The sequence below is a fragment of the Zalophus californianus genome, chromosome 11 (assembly GCF_009762305.2).
Source record: "Zalophus californianus isolate mZalCal1 chromosome 11, mZalCal1.pri.v2, whole genome shotgun sequence".
Classification (NCBI taxonomy): Eukaryota; Metazoa; Chordata; class Mammalia; order Carnivora; family Otariidae; genus Zalophus; species Zalophus californianus.
The window spans coordinates 42914906-42934149 of NC_045605.1; the positions used below are offsets into that span (position 1 = coordinate 42914906).

The 19244-nt window shown below is 36.8% G+C and overlaps 1 protein-coding gene across 1 annotated transcript in view; it reads left to right on the plus strand.

Annotated features, from left to right (window-relative positions):
• Nucleotides 1-19244, plus strand: part of NOX4 (NADPH oxidase 4) — a 182246-nt gene that overhangs the window by 124719 nt on the left and 38283 nt on the right. The window contains exon 14 of the mRNA XM_027579697.1: nt 3948-4029. Within this exon, the coding sequence (XP_027435498.1) occupies nt 3948-4029 (82 nt within the window). The remainder of the gene's footprint in view (nt 1-3947; nt 4030-19244) is intronic.

Here is a 19244-nt window from a genome sequence, read left to right on the forward strand (position 1 = left end):
GATACAAAGGACTTTTGGACTACAGAAGGAGGGCATCATCTTTTTATTTTCTTTTCTGCCCTTATTTAACTTCTTTCTTTTTTTTATAGTGGTAGGAAGATTTTATTGTCTTCTCATCTCAGAAACATATTTGCATATTGGTCTTTTGTTGTTATGCAAATTGGTATTGCATTTGTTACATTCTGCATTTGAAGGAGGATTACAACGTGGCCACTTTTCACAAAGGGGAAGATAAAGAATTGAGTCACAATAAATATACAAAAAAGTTTGAATTCGAATTGGAAAGATTATTTTATTTTTCTCATCTTTGATTTTGAATAATTAAGTGTATTGTCTCACAATTGATTGTCCAGAGAGCCCAAAATAGTGTAATCATGTGTAGTATGCCATCCAGGTCTGAGAGCCTCACAATCTTTTCATTGATTGAATGGGAGAACAGAAGAGTAAGTGAAAGTCTACAAAAGCTTATTTTAATTAAGATATATCCCTGACTGGTAGACAATCATGTTCAGACATTATCTCATCATTAGTCAACTCATCAAGATACAACCTTTCAGAAAATCCTCTGGTTCTTTTCAGTGGCTTTAATGAAATTATTCTAGGAGCCCAGTGAAAGGGTTGAGATCTAGTGTTTGGATAACTGCCATTTTCCTAAGAAATAGACTTTGGGCCTCCTGAGAAAGCAGATCATCTGGTGTGACATTTGCAGCAAGAGAAGTATTATTTTAAAAATTCTGCTATTGAACAGAGGAAACACCAGTTTATTTTGGTCTTTTTTTCCCAGCATCAGATAAACAATGGGATGCTAATTAATTAGTTGATAAGCAGAAATCTGGGAGACTAAACAATTTTTCATTTACTTGGATTTTTCTAAGGATACTTTTTATCATTTATTTTTATTCTCATAAAAAGTAAACAATCATTATACCTGTATGGGATAAAGTTAATTGTTCATATTTAGGAATTTATGAATATAATAAAAATAAACATTTTAAAAGGATATAATTTTAAGCAGCTATTTTTTTTGTATATGTATGAACTTTTTTTTTACATTCATGGTAGCTACTGAAGGATCTTCATGTTTGCTTGGTGTTGCTTGCATTTATGATATCAGATTAAAGGATGCTTCAAATGTAAGAATATTCATTATAGATTTTATAGTTTGGGTGGATTTGCAAGTAATTTCTTATATGCTAATTTTGCTCTGTGTGTGTGTGTGTGTGTGTGTGTGTGTGTGTGTGTGTGTGTGTGTATGTGTTTTAAATCCTATCAATATAATGTTATCTCTAGAGATTGTCTTTCAAATTTATAGTCAAATGTTTTTTGTGATTATAGAAACAGGGAAAAGCCTCCAGCTGTATTATGTTATGGTTGTTTGCATTAAGGATTCTGATTTTTCTTTTCCTTGCAATCAGTTTGAGAATCATTCAGTAAAACTTCAATTTATATTGTTAGCACCCAAGGATATATCATATTCAATGTAGCTGTTTGAACAGTTCTTTCTTTACTTGATGTGAAGTTCATGTTTGTGGTTGGGTTTTGGCTCTGTTTTTCAAGATTTGTTTAGGAAAGGGATAAATGGAAGGGGAAAGGGGAAAAGGAGAAACACTGCAAATGACTCATTTAATGAAATGCTACATAAACTGGGACGTGTACTGAAAGACAAGGGTCCCATCGGAAGAATTTACTAGTCATTTCATTGAAATAAACATTAATTCTGCTCATTAAAAGTAGCAGTCGATATAATTTAATTTTTAAAATATGAACTAAAAATGTGTACTTGAAGGAGAAAAAGAAATTGTGTTTTCTTAGATCTGTGGACTCTACAGTACAACCACCTCTCTTAGGATCTTCTCAGTTTCTCCCCAAGTGTACAGTAAGAACGTCAGAGTGCTGATAAGAAGCAACAGACTAGAGGTCAGTTAAACATCCGATTCAATGTGTTGTAATAAATATGGAGATAAATCCCCATCCTGCTTCTCAGCATGCTTTCTAACCACTGTGTTCACCAGTGTTTAACATCCGGCTATTCAGTAACCGGGAAGTGACGATTGTCATCAACTCCAAATTTTCAGTATTTTGTGGAAATTGTGCACCTTCGGTTAGTGATGGATTTACAGCAGCTTGGAGCTTCGGCTTTGCACTCTCTCTCAGCCTGACCCTATGACTCTGTCAAGGCTGGAGCTCTGGTACCCTTGCTTTTCATGGTTGATAGATGACCAGTTGGGCTTTTCTGAAAGGCATTATGATTAACCTTGGCAACTTTCTTTATGCAGAAAAAAATAGAAATATTGTTTCAACTAATATTTATCTAACATCTTAATGGGTATCAGATAATGTTCTATATCCAGGTAATGCAATACCCATCTACTAGAAGGAGAAGGAGAGGTGGATAGACAATTGTATCTAACAATAAAAATGTAGTCTGAAACATTCTGTGAGAGTGTAAGCATGGAGTATACTAGGAGTACAAACAGTAGGGCCATCTATTCCAGATTTTGGAGGAAGAAGAAAAGAAAGAGGAGGGATCAAGGAAGCCTTCTCAATAGGGATGACTAGAAGTAATGAGTACCTAGTTCTGGAAACATGGGATCAGCCTCAGAATGATAGACTACTCTATGCAATGCAGATAATTATTCAGTACAACTATTTCTAAAGTAGAACTGAGGATTCTTCCTTCCTCCACATTCTTCTTTTTCCTCCCCCCCATTTCCTTTCTCTCACCCCTCTCCCCTTCCCTAACTTCTTTTCTCCTCCTTCTCTTTCTCTTCCTCTCCCTCCTTCCTTCATTGTGAGCTTAATAAGCACAGAATTTTATTAGTCAAAGTTTTGGTTCATGGGCTAATGTCATCATTGGACAATCCCTGACCCACATTCATTCATTTACTCCTTTATGATGCTATAGATATATTTATATATGTATCTAAATTTCATATATTTCATAAAGATGTAAAGTATTAACAATGATGACCTACCTTTTGCTTTTCTCCTATTTCATCTTCTTACCCCTTCTAAAAGATAACCATTATCCTGGATTATGGATATTATTCTTTTTTTCACTGGATTGCTTTGTTTTATACATAACATTTCTAAACAATACTTTGCTTAGTTGTTTTTTAACTCAACAAATGATATTTTTCTGTATGTAATCTACTAGTATTTTTTTCCACTCACTCACCATTTTACTATGTTTTTATTTGTAACTGATTTCATTCAGTTTCACTTCAATTAATATTCCATGTGTATATGTGCTGCAAATTGTCCATTCTCCTGTTTTTGGACAATTGAGTGGTTTCTCTTTATGTTGTAATGAACAGTGCTGCTATGAATTTTCTTTTACTTGCTGCCTAAGACATTATGTGAAAGTTTCTGTGGAGTATATACCTGGGAATGGAAATATTGGCTCATAGGGTACACAGAGGTTAAACTTAGAAGATAATCGCAAATTGTTTTCCAAAGCTATTGTACCAACTTGCATTCTCACCAGAACTATATGAGAGCTTATGTTGATCCACATCTTCTCTAACACTTGGTCTTGTGAGATTTATTTCTGTCAATCAAATGCCACATAATATATGAATGCTATCTAATGGGATGTGGCTTTGATTAGCACTTTCCAGGTTACTAATGAGATTGCATATTTCTTAGGTATATTTATTGGTCATGAGTGTTTCCTCTAATCTTTCAATTATAAGATTTTACTAGTCTATATTAATGAATACTATTTATTTTTGTATTGGCAGTTGTGGGAATATCTTAATCATAAAAAGATATAGTCATTAAAGTGAAATTGACATATGTCAGTACTATACAAAATGGTGGGCACATTTCTAATAAAGGATGTGCAGCCAAAATAATGGACAAATTAAAACAATAGGTAATAATTGCATTTTGAAATTATTTTCATGACTTTTATCTTTTTACAACTTGATGTTTTTTTTTGACAGAACGGTTTCGAGATTTACTACTTCCATCATCTAATCAAGACTCCGAGATTCTGCCCTTCATTCAATCTAGAAAGTATCCCAAGTAAGCACTAGGAGTTCACTGGATATTGGGAAGGGGATGGGTGTAGTGATGGGGGAGGTTGGCGGGGACAAAAACAAAATGTTTCCTTTCTAAGGATTTCTGAAAAAGCTAGAATACCCTAACCTACTTAATGAGGGCATCTCCTGCACTATAATGTCTCAGTCTCCTCACAGCTGGGTCAGAGAAAAAAGCCTTGCCTGCAGTAGAGCCCAGCTCTGAGTAGGAATATTTGTAGAGTGCAAACGGTAAATTACCTGCATCGGTGTCTGGTTGGCCTCTTTTTGCTTGATTCTTTATCAACAGCGACAGGTATTTTGTGGGTGATCCCTCATCTGGTTTCCTGGTTTCTATCCTTTGAATGCAAGGATTCATTCATATTGTAATAAGTGGTTTTCAGATAACCACCTGTTAGATATAATTTTAGTAATTTCTGTGTATTCTTTACTATCTTGATAATTATGGGAAGTGAAATCTGACCCTTTCTTATACAGGGCAGACCTTCTCTTCTTTTAGATGCCACAAGTGTACTTATTGGTTGAAGGAATATGCCTTCATCTTCCCAGAGAATAAGGAAGTAGGATGTTTTATATTAGGCATCCTTTTCCCGAAAAGCTGATGAATGCCTATATCTCAATCCCTCCTGTAGAAGCTTGGAGTACCCTCTACTTCATGAATGTCTTACTCTAAGTCTACAACAAGCTGAAGAAGGAACAAACTGGTATCTGATAGAGAAAAGGAAGGTCACCAACTTAAAGAATTAGAGCTTGGCTTATACACATTTCATCAAAACCAATCACTATGCTAATTGACTCATTCTTTGATTGACTTGGCAATTTATTCAAGTATCCACTGAACTTCACTTTCTAGAATAATTTTTCCCTAATACTTAGCTTTGATAATATTGACTTACCTCTGATAACAATAATACAGAATCCGAATTATCTGTTTATTGTCTTTGATATTAATCCAGATTTACTCTCTGGCAATAATCTTCTAGTCCACTCATGGGGACCCTCCTGAGGGACATACAAGGCCTGGACATCATTCCATGCATACATTACTTTTCATGACCGGGAGCATGGAGGAGCCTGAAGGGATTGACACATGTCTGTCAGTACTTTTGCTCCCAGCTGCTGTTTGCAGAGGCCAGTGATGCCTGTTCTACCTCTTAGGCTTTCTATCCACCTGATACCTTTGCTTGAAGAGGGGAATCACAGTTGCTTCTCAGATTACTTATTGGTAATCTGTTTCCCGCTATTTCTCTAGGTTTCCTCAGCTGTATGTTCTTACACATATCCTTCTTGCTCTTAGGTTACTTTTCCCATAGTGATGTTATGATATCATTCTGATATTTAACAGAGATACCATGTGACAATCCTTTGTCAGTGTCTAATCCTTAGGGTAGATTTTTGTTTCTTTGTTTTGTTTTTTGGGGGACATCTGTGGACTAAAAGAATAAAAGTCATCCATTGATGCCACATACACTGTGTTGGGGTGAGTAAGAGTGCAGACTGCCTCACCAGCTGTGCCTTGTGACTTAGGTCATCTAACCCTCTGTGCCTCAGTTTCCACCTCTGTAAAAGGGGAGAGATAATAAGACCTACCACTCAGGGGTGTTATGAAGATTAAATAAATTAATAAACAAAAAATATTTAGAACTGAGCTTGACACATAGCAATACTTCATATCTAGCTGCAAATGTTATTATTCATTTAAAATTGCATATAGCATTAACTAGATTTGCATGTTTCCAAACTCATTAGGGAAATAGATTGTTCATTAATCTTGGAGGAGGATAATTCTTATATCAGGATACCTTTATCACTCTGCCCTTAATAATATTTGGGGAAGAACTATTTATTTAATATTTCTAGATTATCGCTAGACGCTGATGTGAGTCACTGCTTTGGTGATCACTTAATATTATGAGTTTCAGTTTTCTGAACCATCCAATGAAAATATGCCAATTAAAGTTTTCTGGGTCTGAATAATATTTATATAAAAATTCTGGATTAAATACAATTGGCTTATTTAGGTTATAGAATATTAAGCATTTGCATCCTCCCATTGCCCATGTAATGTCTAGTTTGGGAGTAGAGTTTTAGATGTGCTGATAGAACAGAGAAAGGATAATAGAATTCCTTTTATGCTGTGCCTAAGGAGTGTTAAATTGGTCCAAGGAAGAGCATAGGAACAAAAACTCTGGGCATGTAAATAATGTCCATGTAAAGGAGGGCGTTACGCTGAGTGAAGTAAGTCAACCATTGGGGTTTTTATGGAAGTTTCATCACAGAGGCATGATTGATTATTAAATTCATTTCCAGCTCCTCTTCCCTCTCCAGAAACCAGAGGGTAGGGCTAAACATTCCAAACTTTTAGTCATGGCCTGGTGTGTATCTCTTTCTTTCTTTCTTTCTTTCTTTCTTTCTTTCTTTCTTTCTTTCTTTCTTTCTTTCTTTCTTTCTTTCTTTCTTTCTTTCTTTCTTTCTTTCTTTCTTTTTCTTTCTTTCTTCTTCCTTCCTTCCTTCTTTCTCTTTCTTTCTTTCTTTTCTTTCTTTCTTTCTTTTTCTTCTTTCTTTCTTTTCTTTCTTTCTTTCCTCCTTTCTTTTTAAAGATTTATTTATTTATTTTGGAGAGAGAGAGAGAGTGCACACACAGGGGGGGAGGGGCAGAGAATCTTAAGCAGGCACCCCGCAGAACATGATGGGACTCAATCCCACTACCCTGAGATCATGACCTGAGCTGAAATCAAGAGTCAGGTGCTTAACTAATTGAGCCACCCAGGTGCCCCTGTCTTGTTTCTGGTGAGCAATCCCCATTGATGAGCCTACCAAGAGTCACCTCATTAGAACAAAATGGGTTCCCATCACCCAGGAAATTCTAAGAGATTTAGGAACTTTGTGTCAGATGAGTCTACTACTCAGAAAATTACAAAGATCTTAGGAGCTCTGTGTCAGGAACCAGGGGCAGAGACCAATATAAATATTTTTTACTATTTCACAAGTAGCTTCCTTCTAATGTTGCTTTGAGGAATGCACAGTGCCTAGCATAATTCGCCCTTGTAAAACTTTGTGATCATTCAATAAATAAAATGATGTAAATGTAAATTCACATCTTGCAAATGTGAATTCTCACCATCATCCTCATTCTTGGCTCTCTTCTGCCTTTTCTCAAAGCTATGCCTTACATCAGGGCAGGGGAAAGTTTCTACCACATGGTCTGCCTTACTGTCTTCAGTCTAGTCTAGATCCTGCCAGAAGGGACACACTGTTCTGCCTGACAAAGGTAGCTCTGTACAGTTTCTACAATTACAGCAGTGCATCATGTTCTTCCCAATATACCTAATGTTTTAGTATTGCTGTTCATTAAAGGATTACTGTTTCTCCTCTTCTCATCCCTAAACTTAGGTTTTCTTTAATATAGTAGGTGATATACCAGTACCTGTCTGGCAAGAGAGCTAACAAACTGATGTTCTGACGAGAGTATGGAATGCAGTAATGAGGATTCCCAATTCTTTTGATATTTGTGAACGTAGGCAAGCAAGATCTCAGAATTAAGCTGGTCTCTCAATAGGTAGTAGGTCCCAACCTCTGGGCTGACATTCACATGTAGAAACCCTGCCATCAGGACTGCAAAAGCCAAGGGGACCACCAAAACCCGTAAACAGTCCTACAAAAACTGAGGTAGTCCTGAACTCGTAAAGACTGGCTCAGACATGTAATAAGTCCAGAAACTCTGTTAGTGCAAGGCTAGTGGGCAAGCAATAAGGATGCCTCGGTACTGAGTGAGAGGATAGCTGATCTTGGACTCAAGTAAGAACTGGTTCAAGGGTAGGGCCAAGAGGAGCTTGTCGCTGGGGGCCAGGCAGCTGAAATCTCAAAACAAGCTGAAAAAGTAAACACTTTCTAGGGGGTAAGGTAAGCACATGTGATTCTCTATCTAGTGCCTTTGAGAGCTGTCTACTTTCTTTGTTCTGACCCATCCTCCATTCCCCACCATCACATATCTTCTCCAATAGCATTTGTTTTAAGTTTTGGGGTTGTTGTTTATTTGTTTGGTTTGACACAGAGATTGTCTGTCAGGTGAGAGAGAAAGTGACCTGAAGTTCTTCCTTTGTTACAAATCTTAAAATCCCACCTTAACTTCCTTGGACTGGAACTACCTCCTTTTTGCATAGGTGATTTCTAGCTCGTCAACAATGTTCCCAGCTCTACAAGAGTGAGGTGTCATCAGAGTGAAACCATGATTTCAGAAACAGTTTATGACCTCTATAACTGAGGTGAATTTTAAAACAGTCTTATATTAAATTTATCAAGTCATAAATTTTAACAATATGTCTGTTTATTGGAATTCCTTGTCAAAGAGTTTTTTTCTTTGCAGACCCTAAATTAATTAATTAATTAAGACTTTGATTGAATAATTCAGAATTTCAAGAAACAAACATCAAAGTGGTTTTTTAAACAGTGTTGCTTTTATTTATGCATGAAATTGCATTAAGTAATAATCACACATTAATTACAGAGATTTCTTAGCCCTTTGCTGGTAAAGTTTCTTTCCTTAAGTTGCTCCTAAAATCCAGACAAGGGGCACCTGGGTGGTTCAGTGGGTTAAGCGTCTGCCTTTGGCTCAGGTCATGATCTTGGGGTCCTGGAATCTAACCCCATGTCATTGGGCTCCCTGCGTAGTGGGGGAGTCTGCTTCTCCCTCTCCCTCTGCCCCTCCCCTGTGCTCGTGCTCGTGCTTGCTCTCTCTTTCTCTCTCAAATAAATAAATAAATCTTTTAAATATTCTTAAAAAAAAGAAGTCCAAACATTGTGGACCACCACCTACTTACTACTCTCACCAAGTCTTAACTCAAATGTTAAGGGCTTACCCTGATCAACATATTCAAACTCACCACCTGTACTGGCTCACCTCCCATCCTTCTTATCTGCTTTACCAGCAACATAAATGCAACATGGAATATTGTTAGAAATACAGATTCTAGGACTTCAGACCATACTTACTGACAGAAAATCTGGGGGTGGGGCCGAGCACTCTGTGTTTAACAAATCTTCCAGAAAATTCTGATGCACACTAACATTTGAGGACCATTAGAGCAAGATAGAAAGATTTTGAAGACCATCTCAGGCTTTTTAACTCCCTCCCACTTCTTGCTGTTTTTACTGATGTGATTATCTCCTGGGAGTGGAATGGTTTAAAACTTCAACACCATCATCTCCAGAGAAACAATTCATGACATCCATCTTTTTCCCAGATAAAGGAAGAATTGTTATATGAAGGATGGCCCCAAAACATTCTAGCCTGCAAAGGAGGATTTTCCAGGAGTTCCTTGGCACAATGTGCCCTTTTCAAAATTAATTTGCCTTTCTGTATTACCCCTAACCAAAATAATTTACAACTGACTGTAGGGTTAGTATGTGATCACTAAGAAAATGAACTTTGGAGTCAGACTTTATAAGGAATTGGATGAGTCTTTCCCTTTAATAGAAGTGTGGCCTTGAGAAAACTTACATAGCATTTTTGGGATCTAGCTCCCAATGCAGTAAGGGGGAGATTTTACCTCCTGTGAAAGCTGTTGTGTGGATTAGGAGGGAAGGGGTACACAGAACAAGTATAGACCCTGTATTAAACTAAATGTTCAGTGAAGAGTATCTGTTACTACATCTCATTTTAAGATTTGGAGGTAAGGGTCTGAGATAGTTTTTGATTGTTTTTTTTTTTTAATTAGAAGAATTTTTAAAGTAAAAGCTAATCAAATAAAGATAAGAAAGGCAAATAATTTTCCAAAAATGGCAACTTTACATTAGCATTAAATGGATGTGAATTACAACTATCTTACAACTTAATATCTTAAAATTTAATACCTAAGATTTATCAAATGCTTAGTGTGTCCAGGTACAATGTGAAAAGCTTATCATGTATATTAACATTCAGCTACATAAAATAGAAACATAGCTAAAAATGATGGACGCTTATTTTTCTCACGTAACCAGAAATACCAAGATACTTGATGGCGGGAATTTGTTGCCAGCGTATCACATCTGAGGGGTCTCCTCCCTTTCCCTCTCAGGGTTGCAAGATGACTACTTCAGCTGTAGCCACCACATCCTCATCCCATCCCCAGCCATCCCCAGCCATCCCTAGCCATCCCATCCTCATCCACCCATGAAAGTTACATGCCAGCCAAGTCAGCCTCCCTTTCAAGGAACTTCTCAGAATCTCAACCCAACACATCCTATGCCTAGTTTTCCTAAACATTACTATCACACCACCCCAAAATTGGAATGAAAAAGGGAAACGAGATAAAGAGTAGGCAACCAGGGGTCTTTGCCTTGCCCAAATTACCTCATTTAATCTTTACAATAACTAGTGAGATATGTATTATTTAGATCACCTTCTATTTACAAAGGATGCAGTTGAGGCACAGGGTAGTCAGTAACTTGCTCCAGGTCATGTAGTACCCTCTGGCAAAGCCATGATTTAAACTAGTTCTGAGAGCCTACATTCTAATTTACTATATTATTATACAGTAAAAACCTACCTATCTTCCTTAAATTTTCCTTATCTCTTTGAAGTTGTATTTTTTCTCCTACTGGGAGTTTAAAAGGCAGATATTTGCTGTTAAAATTTCTGTACTGAAAGGAATTGCTGTGGAAGATTTGAGAACAGAAAATTTTACCCTACTAGGAGCATTCTCCCCCATAGGGAATGAAGGGCTCCACCATAGTAGTCTTTTTTTTTTTTTTTTAAGATTTTATTTATTTATTCATGAGAGACAGAGAGAGAGAGAGAGGCAGAGGGAGAAGCAGGCTCCCAAGGAGCAGGGAGCCCGATGCGGGACTCGATCCCAGGACCCTGGGATCATGACCTGAGCCGAAGGCAGACGCTTAACCATCTGAGCCACCCAGGCGCCCTCCACCATAGTAGTCTTAAAGTTAAAGGCAAGTGAACATGTTGAGCATATTTTATTTTTTCAGTACTTCTTTCAACAAATATTTGGTTTGTGCCTATTCAGTGCCAGTAACTGGAGACAATAAGGGGCTAAACGATTTTAACACAGCGTCCTGGTTTTTTTAGGTTTTTGAGTTAGTAATAAAGCCCAAGGAGGAAATCTGGCAATGCCTAATCAGTGGGGCCAGCTGTACTTATAAAATTATTTTTATTCTTCTAGGGTTTTATTGTTTCCAAAGCACTTCCATGTGTGGTATTTGGTCCGTTATATCCATTTCTTCTGTCAGTTTTACTTATTAATTATATAATTTTCTTCTTGTTTATTGAGAACCTCTAATCAATTGATTAGTAATCACAGAAGCTAGAATGACAGAAACAGAGTGATTATTTCATTCTATCTGAAAAATTTTGCAGTTGGTTAATGTTGTCACAACTGAAATAAACATTTTGGGGTTCACCTAGGGAAGGAAAAGAGGATGACAGGGGAAGGTGAGGCAGAATATTGAAATCCATATACTCACAAAATATACTAATATGACATTTGATTCCCAAAGCCTATGTAACATAATAGGTTGTGATTTTGGTGATGGTATTCCCGAATTCTTACTTTCTTGGATTCTGTTTTTTAGTTCTGTGCCATTGTAGTGGTTTTGTTTTGTTTTTAGAGACTACAGTTGCATATAATTTGGACATTAGTTGCCTGTCTTCCATTTCAACCATTCTTTTATCAGTTGGTATTTAGTGATTTTTTTTCCAGCAACAGATACTCCCTGCCTCCTAGAAATGCTGAAGGCATGGATTATGTGTGCTTTTATTTGTATTCTTTGTTGATCATACAATTTTGGGGAATATTCATATTCAAATAATAGACATTATCCTCCAGATCTTGAAAGCACTAAGCCATCACTTTCAAAAAGTCCCAAAGAAGATAATGTCACAGAGTACAAGAGGAAAACAAAGGAAAATCCCACTCCACTATTGACATTGTGGAGTTCTCTGGAAAGATGCACTAGAGCAGTGCTTTTCAGACTTTAACAGGCATAGGAATCACCTGGAAATCTTAGTAAAACACAGATTCTGATTCAATAAATCTGGAGTTGGGCCTAAGACTCTGTCTGACAAGTTCTCAGGTGAAATTAATGTGATTGGTCTGAGAACCACACTTTAAATAGAAACGAACCACATCATCTTAGTCACAGCCTAATGAAGGGCTTTTCATTCCCTTCAGAGTCACATTTTGCCACATGTGTTCAGAGAAGAGAGACGTGCTCAGCATGCTAAGCAGGAGAGAAGAGAGTAGAATAGAGTCTCCCTCCTCATAGACGTCTGTCTTTGATTACAAAGGAAAATCTGAAAGTGCAGCCAGCTGGGTTATAAGTAATTAGCAACAGTATATCTATAGTAATGTTTTTCCTTAAAGTCTGTTTTATGCAAAATCAGTGTAACTGCAGCTATTTTGCTTTTGCTAGAATTTCCCTCCTATATCTTTGCTCCTTGACTTCTTTGTACCCTGCTATAAGACAGAATCTTGAATCTCTTGAAAAGACCTATTACTCTATTTTCTGATTCCAGCCAAACAATCTTTTCCTTTGAAACCAAAGATTTTGGTCCATTTACACTGAATTACATTCTACAACATTATTTTGTTTATTTGTCCCACTTTTTCTGTTTTTTTCTCCTACCACCACCTTTTTTTTTTATTGGCTGTGAAGACAGGAAGATACATAATATGGTAGAAGCCACAGTCTATTTCTTAATTGAATTGAGCTCTCTAAACTAATGGAAAAGAAGTAGCAAAACCAAAATATAGTGCAAAAGAATTGGAGGTATGAAAGTTTAAAGAAGCTAAAATTAGCCAGCAATTAAGATAAAAGCCTGCTCTCCACTTAGCTTTCAGCAGGAAGGTCAGTAGCCATGTAGAAAAAGGAGAGATAGGAAAAGGATGGAATGACTTGTTTGAGGAAAAAAAATTAAATATTTGAGCCTGAAGGCATAAGTGGACAGGAAATAAAGAGATTCATTACCGTCCAAATAAACAACAGTTTAGATTAAATACAACTTATAAAATAGCACTCTTTGTTGGAAAGTCTGATTGTAGGGGTGCCTGGGTGGCTCAGTTGGTTAAGTGTCTGCCTTCGGCTCAGGTCATGATCTTAGATTCCTGGGATCGAGCCCCACATCGGGCTCCCTGCTCAGTGGGGAGTCTGCTTCTCTCTCTCTCTCTCTCTCCCTCTGTCGCTCTCCTGCTTGTGTTCTCTCTCTCTCTCTCTCTCTCTCTGTCAAATCAATAAAATCTTAAAAAAAAAAGCCTGATTGCAGTAAAAAATCTCAACTAAAGATCTAAACTCAATCTTAAAGGGTGTTTATTTTAACTGACTCTATTCCCTCTAAAAGCTTTCAGAGGTAATTTTATTTTAGTAGGGGCTACAGCTGTGTTTAAATATATGCTGGAGTGGGGTGTGAAATTTGGCTAGATGTTACACTTGAAAATCCAGTAGGGGTTGGTCAGCTTATAATTCATGCTTCCACTTAAGTACTGGTGTTTGAACAGTTGAACAGTTTGGTAGGTTTCCTTTGATATTATTTTAACTGTTTTTTGCATCTGAATAAAAGTTTCAAGTTGCATATTGGCAGGTCAAGCCGACATTAGTCAATATATAAAACAAAATAAAAAGGCAAGAAAAAATTTCTCCTTAATTTTTTATAGGAACCAAGTTTAATGGTGAGGATTCATTTATGTTTGTGTGTGTCTGCGTACCTAAGAGTGAAAAATATATGTAAATACTAAACATACTGGATAATACAACCTACTAGATAATAGTGTTACTATAATACAAAAAATTCTAAAAATGTTCCCTAACACACACACACACACACACACACACACACACACTGACAGTTTTTAATGCATGTTTGAGATGGTAGAAAATGAATGGATGACATTGCTTTGGGTCATAAACCATAAGAAGTTTCTATACAAACTAGCAAGTGAAGGGAGTACTCGAGCTCATACTTGCTCTTACCAATGTATCTATCTCTCCCCAAAGTTTAGACTTATTTCAATAGGCTGTATGTATGGTGGACTAGAGATAAGGCCTGGAACCCAAGGAGGGTAGGAAAGTGGATCAGAGACCCCTGCAAATAGCCTAAACTACTCATGTGCTCCATCCTCAGTGGATCAGGTAGAGATTAAGTACCCTGCTATGCAGGAGGAGATAGTAGGGACAATTGCCTTATTTTGTCCTCGGCTTTGAGAAGAATTAAAACAAAAATTCTCCCCTGATATCTAGTGACCACTTGGATTGAAACAGTGAAATCCTAATATGTATGTAGCCCAGTAAACCCAGAGACAAAAATTTAGTTTAGAGCGATTCCAGATTCATGGCATCCTGTTGTTTGGAAGAGGAAAATGAAAATCCTCTCTTGGGGGACACATTTTAATCCCCAAAGGATTCCTCTCTATAAGGCATCAAGGAATATGAGCTCATATTTAAACAAATGAGGAAACAAAACACCTTGAGTACGTGTTAGTAGAAATCATACATCCAAAAAGTATAAAACAAGTGTTTCGTATATCTAAAGGAATAAAACAGAGCATTAGAATAATGATTAAGAGACAAAAGAGGGGCACCTGGGTGGCTCAGGCGTTGAGCGTCTGCCTTCGGCTCAGGTCACGATCTCGGGATCCTGGGATCGAGCCCCGCATCGGGCTCCCTGCTCGACGGGAAGTCTGCTTCTCCCTCTCCCACTCCTCCTGCTTGTGTTCCCTCTCTCCCTGTGTCTCTGTCAAATAAATAAATAAAAATATTTTTTAAAAAAAGAGACAAAAGACAACCAAATTTCTCAAGGCACTTTGGAAAAGGGGCCCATAGATCTTCTCCAAATAAAAGAAACATTAAACTTCTCAGGTTAGCACAGCCCATAAAGAGCATAATGAACTGTCAAATTGAACGGAAATAATTATCCAGTATGTGGCATAGAGAGACAAAGAAATGGAAAATAAGAAAGTTTGAAGAAATACAGTGGATAGAAGGAGAAGTTCCTGCATTTCTTTACATTAGCCTTCCATAAGGAAGGGAAAGAGAGAAAGAGTATAAGCTATATCATATTTGAAGAAAAATACCTCAAATTCAGAGATACCAATAAATCCCAAGCAATGTAACAAAAATAAATTCATGGTGCGAGACATCATAATTTACTTACAGAAAACTAGAAGCAGAGACTAACAATAAAAAAGCAGTCAAGGAAAGAAAAGGGAGGGGAAGAAACAAAGAGAAAGAAACAGGACAAGATGACGTTGTGGTAAGTCATTCACCATAACTGAACTCAGTTCTCCAGTTCAAAGGAAAAGGCTGTTGGCCTGGAATAAGAAAATAAAACAGAGCAATAGGCAGTTTTCAAGAGATTGACTCAAAAACAAAAAGATAAAAGAAATTCTAACCAAAGCAAAATTATTTCAGATAAAATAGACTTTAAGGTAAAAATATTTCTAGGCATAAAGGGAGTTACTAATCATTTATAAAAGGTTCATTTGATTATTTCTCTGATTGGAAAAATTAAAACAAACTACTGTTTGGGAGGTTTTAGATTGTTTTCTAAACAAATGGAATTCTTTCTGGTGGTAGACATAAGCCACTTATTAGATGTTTGGCTTCAAGAAATATTTAAACTTCCAGAACCTCACTTTCCTAATCAATGAAGTCAAATAATATCATCTAACTCTGATTTAATAATGATAAATAATTCATCTAAAGCATTTACCACTGTGCAAACCACATAGCTCTATTGTTATCCAGATAGGCAAGGAAAAGGCTAATACTTGTACACTGTAGTGTCTTTCCACAAACGAAAAGATTAGGCCTATGAATTTATTTTGGCCAGAAAAATAATCCTTGGGCTTTCTAGTTTAATTCAAAGATAGCTATTCCTTGTAGAAACCTCACTGCCCCCAAGGCTTGTTATCCTCTGAAACTTCATTAAAAGTAACATCTTTGATATCAACCCAGATAGAAGATGTGGAGGAATGTCCATTTTTGCCATATTTTGCTGACATGGGATTGCTCTGAGATGAAATCAGAATTTTATATAGATGTGTTTTTTCATCTTTAAAACACCATAAAATTGTTCAGGGTTGTTATCCACCTAATGACTATTAAGAAAAATATATTTACTTCATTTTATCTTTGTATACTGGCCTCCTCTTTCAGTGGCTAGAGCTAATAATCCCAAGATCTTTTATGTCTTAGGCTAGCACATCACGTCCTTTGTTTATTCTTTAAAAATATATTTATTGAGTAAAGTCTATTCTTTTATAATGTGGCATTTTTAATTCCTAAGAAACTTACATGTATCAAAATGTAATTAAACGGTAGTTTAATGGTGACAGAGAAGTCAGGGATGGAGAATTACAAAATTGTAACCTCAAAGCTGTTCATTCTCCCTACCTTCACCCTCGACCCTTGCTGGAATCTCCATAATGAAAGTTTTTTAAAAAGTTGTGCGTGCATGGCTATACAGCGTAAGTACCACTGAACAGTTCCAACATTTCAGCCCATCTCACTTTTGCTGAGGGCAATGGCTTCCTCTTCTTCTCACTGCAAAGACTACCATTGGCAAAGTGTCTATATCCGTTCTTTCCACTTTTATCATCTGTAGGATGGATCACATGGTTGCTCAGAGAGCTGTGGAACAATCGTGTGCTTGCTTTCTTTCAGATAGCATTAGTTCCAGATTATTCTCACATTCAACCAAGGGCTATCATGAAAGCATGACTTACTTCTTTCTGAGTGGAAAGATATTTTTAGATCTGTGCCTGAGATGCACAACCTAGGAAGTTCTCTTTATAGACCGAACCCTGGTCTTTCTCTCCTCACCTTTTCTTCTCCCTCATCCTCTCCCTCCTCCGTTTGGACATGTGGAACTTCAGACCTGTTGTGGCACCTCTTGTGGCCTCAGGGTCTTCATTTGTTAAATGGGGAGAGTTATACTGTAACCACCTCATACAGTGTTAAGATTATGACAGATAATACGTGAAAAGTACAAAGCATTGTGCATATGTAACATGGATATACAGCACATGTAAGTAACTTCTCAAATTGTACCATATGCGTTGTCCCAGCCACTTCCTGCTTTGTAACCTCCTTGTGGGCAGACATTGCAAATAATTATCTCTCTGCTTTTTTTTTTTTTTCTGCAGCAGATAGTAGTGGGCTTTATTTATATTAAGCCTTTCATTCTTATATGTTAAATAAAAGCACATTAATTCCCCACCCACTTAATCTTTAAAATAATTGTTGCAGTGTCTATTGTAGCTAGTTATCCTTTGTGAAACCTAGTAAGGGAAGTGGTCTGATAAAGAGGAATACTTTTTCTTTTTTCTTTTTAGGATTTTATTTATTTATTAGAGAGAGAGAGAGAGAATGAGGGAGAGAGAGAGTGCACATGAGAGGGGGCAGGGTCAGAGGGAGAAGCAGACTCCCTGCTGAACAGGGAGCCAAATGAGGGACTCAATCCTGGATCTCCAGTATCATGACCTGAGCCAAAGGCAGTCGCTTAACCAACTGAGCCACCCAGGTGCCCACTGTTTCTTTTTTTTGATTCTCTATTTCCTAACTTGTTCCCGACTCTCTAAAATCTTGGCAGATATTTATGGAGAAAGAATTTATGGTGAAATGTGTTTACAAAGTATTGTGAATCCCCTGCTTGGAGATTCATAAGGTACTTTTGGCATGTAAAAAGGCCTAGAGAAGTTTTGAATTAAAGAAATTTTTTAAATTTCTTTTTTTATTTTTTAAAGAAAATTTTAGGGGCATCTGGGTGGCTCAGTTAGTTAAGCATCTAACTTCTGATTTGGGCTCAGGTCATGATCTCAGGGTTATGAGATCCAGCTCCATGCTGGGCTCTACACTGGGTGTGGAACCTGATTAAGATTCTCTCCTTCTGCCCGCCTCCCCTAAAAAGAAATTTTTAAATAAACAGGTAAAAAACTTTCTTAACACATTTCCCAAATTAATTTGACTACAAAATACTTTTTTCCTTCTTAAATTATTGTTCTTTGAAATACTGGTATAATTAGTATATATTTTCTTAAATTAATAAACTAATATTTCTTAAAATAATTTTACAAATTATCAGATTATTTAAATAAACTCTATTTTAATTTATTATGATGTCAGTGTGTTTTGGGGAAAGTGATAGGAAGTTTTGGGGAACAAGATTTTGAGAACTGTTGGTTATACTTTTTATTTTTTAATATAGTTGAATTAATTTGCAGTCCATGGATTTTTCTGTTGAGAGGAAGAGATCTGATATAACTGGTCTATCAGCTGATTGATATTACATATTGAAAAATTAAATCAACTTTATTTTTTTAAGATTTTTTAAGAAATATTTTATTTATTTGAGAGAGAGTGAGAGAATGAGCAGGGGGAGGGGTAGAGAGAGAAGAAGAAGCAGGCTTCCTGCTAAGCAGGGAGCCCGATGTGGGGCTCCATCCCAGAACCCTGGGATCATGACATGAGCCAAAGTCAGACGCTTAACCGACTGAGCCACCCAGGCACCCTTTAATCAATTTTAAACATGTTAATGTATTTTACTTTCAAGGGAAAAACTTACTAAATTAAAAAAAAAATGTTAATATATTTTTGAAAGGTCCAGGAAAGAGCATCCCTCCTTTTCTTAGAATTCTCTTATATTCACACTCCTTCATAATGAAACTTTTTATTAGTCATCAACCAAAGTTTAAAAATGTATCAGGTGGCTCTCACCTCCATTATGTTATTGCAAGACTTTGGAGAGTTGCCTTTAGTTTCTGTAATCTTCTCACATATATAATGATAGTAGGAATATTGTATTCCTTTAAAGAGCAGGTACTAAGATGGGAGAAAATCACTGCTCATAAATTAAAGGCAATGGATTTTACACATTAATCACATTAAATACATGAAAAATGACTTACATCGTTCCTCTTTCTGCCTCCCTCAATAGCCCAGGTGTCACCAAATTACCAACAATTTCATTCTTCATCTTTCCTCCCAAAGCAGCAAAATTTTGTTTCTCCGTGTGCAAAAAGTATTTCAAACAAAAGAACAGAGAAGATACAGGCTGGGAAGATGGCAGAGTAAGAGGACCCTAAACTTGCCTTGTCCCGTGGGTACAACTAGATAACACTCATTCACTTCAGCATAAATAACCCAGAAAACAATCCGAAGATGGGCAGAGTAAACTCCACAACTCAAGGTAAAGAAGAGGACACATCACAG